This window comes from Physella acuta, unplaced genomic scaffold, assembly GCF_028476545.2.
Source record: "Physella acuta isolate Inbredline_101_S28 unplaced genomic scaffold, ASM2847654v3 ptg001617l, whole genome shotgun sequence".
Classification (NCBI taxonomy): Eukaryota; Metazoa; Mollusca; class Gastropoda; family Physidae; genus Physella; species Physella acuta.
The window spans coordinates 9,908-15,000 of NW_026733131.1; the positions used below are offsets into that span (position 1 = coordinate 9,908).

Genomic DNA, 5,093 nt, shown 5'->3' on the forward strand with positions numbered 1-5,093 from the left:
GTCAAAGAGTAAACAACAGGTTTGCCGTTTGGAAGCAGTTTCTTTTTTTTTACAAATACATTGAAGGTTAGTTGTCTTTTTAATACTCTGACCATTCCCGAGCATAACCTGATAAATTTAATGATAATGCAATGTATCGGACAACTTTATTTACATTTTGTTCATATTTTAGAGATATATAAACTGATGGGCGGGGGAGAAGGGTGTGACAGGGTTCAAGAATTATAACAAGAATACATCTATAGTTTTGAAGATACAAATTTAAAAAAAATATGTAGTAGCATAGCTGGTCTTTCATTTGTGAAAGCGAAAAAAAAATATAATTAAAAGTAAACCCTAACTGTCAAGATCTCTATTTTTTTAGTAACATATTTTGAAAAAAAAATTGTTACATTTTCAAACAACGATTTTCAATTTCTTACATAATACACTAGCTAGCAAAATTTAATTGTGGGATGGATGTAAACTGTTATCAATAGGCCAAGGCATTAAATTTGACATATTTTTTCTAAAACAAAACTGACGTTTTATTACACTTTCATCATATAAGTTAAGCTAAATCAAATAGTCTTATTATGTATGTGACATTAATGTAAATGTTTTCATAATTAAAACATAACTTTATTTAACCTTATGCATTTGCTTATTCTATGATTGTTTATTCCTCTTAAATCCAGAAAAAAATAAAGATGTCATACATTTGGCTACTTTTACTTGTGACAAATGACGTATATGTGGAATCATCATACAGTGTCTCAAATACAAGCACCAACATAGCTAAAAAGAGCAGCATATCCTTAGAAACTAGTACAGCTAAAGGCTTCATCATTACCCAAGCTACCACCACACCAGATCCATTGATTGCTAGAACGGTAATTTTTTTATTTAGTTTTTTAAACCTAAGACATTTAAAAAGGGTTTTAACAACAGCGTATACTATTCAAAACCATAAAAAGCGTTTAATATTGATTCGTATGGAAGAAAGCTAGGCAGGAGCCTTTGGGTGTGCAAATAAGAAGGAGGAAGTGGCGCTGGGTGGGTGACACTGCGAAAAGCTAACCCAAATGTTACACGACAAGCGCTTGAGTGGAACCCCCAGGGAAAGCGGAAAAAAAGAAGCCCAAGACAGACCTGGAGGCGGAGTTTTCTTGAAGAACTGAAGCCATGTCTTGGGAGACGACAAAATCAATAGCCGGGGATAGGAAGAAATGGAAGGAAATGGTGGAGGCCCTATCTTCGATAAGGAGCAAAGAGGACTAAGTCAGGTCAAGTCAATATTGATTCGAAAACCACACATCTTTTGTACACTTATAATTATAAATAAATTAAAGTAATATATTTTATAGACAATTAAATATAATTGTTATCATTTAAATATTCAAATGTTCAAAAGAAAAAGAAATTATTACTACATAAAGTTTGTTAAATGTATAACCACACAAAGTGCTAAAGTATTCATACAAAAGTAATTTCAAACTCTTGAATAATTTATCAGAATTTTTTTATTCTCATCCATGCCAGTACACATAAATTATATAACTATAGCAAAGAAGTGCTAAATTATGAATCATACATATTCTAGTAACATTTTACACATTCCAACTATTAATAACCCAAAAAAGCACGAATTAAATCCTATATCATATCATATCAATTTAATAATACAATATTATTTAAATACAAGATTAGTACTTTTAGTATTGGTAGAATATGTGTGCGTTTACAGTAAGCGTACAAAGGCTTTGCAACTGTTTAATAAACACAATTTCAACAGCGAGCTAATGCACACACCAGTGAGGTAGGAGAAATGTATTCTGGCAAAGAGATTTTATTAAAGTTAATCATACCTAAAACATCTTACAGGCAAGTTAAGTTGTTACTTTTGGTTTCTCATATATATATATATATATATATATATATATATATATATATATATATATATATATATATATATATATATATATGTTTGTTAAAAGAATGAATGAATGAATTAATATTAAACATAATATGTATACGTGTAAAGTTAAATTTTAAATTGAAAAAATTATGGTTAGAAAAACGTTTCGTTTACTAAACTATAGCACATTCTACTCTTATCCAGGTACAGTGTTGAATTATGTAGCGAACTCGACTGCAGTGTTAACAAAGCCCTTATTTTGTGGGTGCAATTCGATCCAAACTTTGTCTTCTGCGAATCAGACATTGCTGGTGAGGTTGGAACTAAAGCCACACTATGCGACATACGGAAGGAACGGAGAGCGTTTTTTAGGAGAGAGACAAAGTTTGTGTTGAAATTTGTGATCATCTCCAATCAGCACGTTGAGGTAAATGAACTCATTGTTATCGTCTGATAGTATATATATATATATATATATATATATATATATATATATATATATATATATATATATATATATATATATATATATATATATATATATATATGTAAATATATAAATATATAAATATATATATATATATATATATATATATATATATATATATATATATATATATATATATATATATATATATATATATATATATATATATATATATATATATATATATATATGTGGTTTGTGTGTGTAAAGATTATAAAACTTCATTACAAAGGTCTGGGTGAACTCAATACACGTATGTAACTTCCCCAAAGTTGTAAGAACGGATCTGATGAAATACATTATCGTTCGCAAGAAGCGAGAGGTTATCGTAACAGCTGTCTTTGCTTCGGTAAGTAGCAATTAAAATCGCTTTTTTTTTCCTATTTAGTAATGTGCCTGACATCAGAGAGAAATATGAAACTTTATAAAACTATCTACCAGAAATATGTGAATTATAGAAGTATGAACGATGAAATGCTTTTTAAAAGATGCATTTCCTTTTTTTCAGACTTTAGCAACATGGGATACAGAGGCGTAGCGACCCTTCCCGGCGCCGGTGACAAACTTTCAATTTAGCGCCCCCTCTCGGGAACAAACCTTTTCAATTTGCAGTTCCCCTCTTCCATTTGCACCCCCCCCCCCCCCCCTCAAACTTTCCATTTGCACCCCCATATATTTTTTATATTTATAATGTCAAACTGCACCTAAAATGAGATTTTAATTTGTTTTTTCAACCCATTTTGGCGCTTCATAAGGTCGGCGCCCGGGGACATATGTACCCCCCTGTCCCACCCCCACCCCTTCGCTACGCCTCTGATGGGATATCATGTTCACTAGTGTTATATTAGAATATTCGACACAAATTAGCAAAACTATAATATTTAAAATTTTGATATATATATATATATATATATATATATATATATATATATATATATATATATATATATATATATATATATATATATATATATATATATATATATTTATACATATATCCGTTTAAACTTTATAATTTAAAAATGATTACACAAAGTAATATTTCCATGCAGGTACACTTTAAGGTAAGCAAGTAACACTCTCAATACTGCCATCAAAATATAACCAATTTATATAACCAACATATATATATATATATATATATATATATATATATATATATATGTGTGTGTGTGTGTGTGTGTGTGTGTGTGTGTGTGTGTGTGTGTGTGTGTGTGTGTGTGTGTGTGTGTGTAATTATATCCACATTTTACCAGGAGATCATGAAAACTAGGCATTCTATAGAATACCAACACAATGAATACAATTCCTCACGTTATTATATACTTTTCCTAGAATGACAAGAATCGCATAGGCAAAGAGTAAAATGCCCAGTTTGTAATGTTCTTTAGTAACAGACAGTAAACAATGAAAGAGAAAAATATACAAAATGTACGACAGCAAACGATTATTACATACCATAACTTAAAATGATTGCAAAAGTCTAAAGTAATAACAAATAATATGAAATGATTGTTAAAGATTGTGAAAGATTGAAAGATTGAAAAAACTGCTACAGCTACCGTATTACTCGTATGTATCAATATTATCTCCTAAGAGAGTATATGGATTGCAACTGAGGATTTCAAGAGCAACAAGCTTACATTTTCCCAAGTAATGAATTATCATGGTGACTTGACTACAATGCTTTCAGTCTATAAATAATTCCTGGATTCTGATTTACAGTCTGGTTTGTAATAAAGCCACGAGAAAAGCATAAGAAATATTTCCACATAAATGCTGGTGACACTTGTGCAATTTTAATTGATTGATGAGATTTGGCAACAGAAGGTTTAAATTATTCATTTGGATTTTAACAAACTGAAATTTAATGCTTAGTTATCTGTGTACATGTTAGTGTACATGTGCAATGTCTATGTTTTGAGAGGCCTGAGAACCAATAATTTTGTGAAATGATCTTGCTATACTATTATAAACTTGGTGAGGTGATCTTCATTACAACAGCTTTTGTTTATACTATTTGATATCTGCTGATGTGGCTCACAAACCTTTAACTATTGTCTGTGTTGTATTTTTTGTATGAAACATAAATACTTATAACTTATGTAGACATATAATATGGGACTGATAGATTAGCTGGTATACGACTGGGGATGTTAGAATAGATGATTATTGTTCTAATCATAGTTCCTATTATTGTCGTTTAGTTTAGTTAGCGTCAAGTATTGTCATAGTCAATATTCTTAAGTGCAATAAATAGAAAAAGCGTTTTCTATACTTTGTATGTTTGTTTTTGGGTATTCTATAGAATGATTAGGAAATGCATAAAATGTTGATGTATTTTATACTTTGATTGCCGATTTAGAGCATTTTATACATTGGGAATTTTATAAAATACTGGTTTCCATACATTGCCGGTAGCATAAATTTATATTTATAAGCATATATATATATATATATATATATATATATATATATATATATACACAATGTTTCTAATTCACAAAATAAAAATATGATTTAAAATCTAGAACATTTCGACCAATATACTAATGATGGACCCAAAAATTCAAAAATTGAAGATTCGAGGCGCAGTTAATTCAAACTTTGGGTAGGTGTGAATTAGAAACGTTTTTTTTGTAAACACACGTTACCTATATTTGTGTGTATGTGTTTGTGTGTGTATGTGTGTGTGTCCGTCAGCGTGTG

At 29.7% G+C, this 5,093-nt stretch overlaps 2 protein-coding genes across 2 annotated transcripts in view; both read left to right on the top strand.

The window, feature by feature from the left end:
- LOC131929331 (uncharacterized) lies at nt 1-2,922 on the top strand. The gene is made up of 6 exons (XM_059285441.1): nt 1-66; nt 678-872; nt 1,775-1,863; nt 2,102-2,324; nt 2,617-2,733; nt 2,893-2,922. Exons 2-6 carry the CDS (start codon nt 690-692, stop codon nt 2,920-2,922), a joined length of 642 nt encoding a protein of 213 aa, XP_059141424.1. The 5' UTR covers nt 1-66; nt 678-689.
- A 1,997-nt stretch (nt 2,923-4,919) lies between these two features.
- The window catches only part of LOC131929338 (uncharacterized), a 1,234-nt gene continuing 1,060 nt past the window's right edge, over nt 4,920-5,093 (top strand). The window contains exon 1 of the mRNA XM_059285446.1: nt 4,920-4,995. Within this exon, the coding sequence (XP_059141429.1) occupies nt 4,937-4,995 (59 nt within the window). The 5' untranslated portion in view covers nt 4,920-4,936. The remainder of the gene's footprint in view (nt 4,996-5,093) is intronic.

Excerpts from the sequence above, each read along its gene's own strand:
- LOC131929331 (XM_059285441.1), top strand. The coding sequence starts at position 690 with ATGTCATACATTTGGCTACTTTTACTTGTGACAAATGACGTATATGTG. Across the intron at positions 873-1,774 it reads ATCCATTGATTGCTAGAACG|CGAGCTAATGCACACACCAG; the intron begins GTAATTTTTTTA and ends CAATTTCAACAG. Across the intron at positions 1,864-2,101 it reads ATACCTAAAACATCTTACAG|GTACAGTGTTGAATTATGTA; the intron begins GCAAGTTAAGTT and ends ACTCTTATCCAG.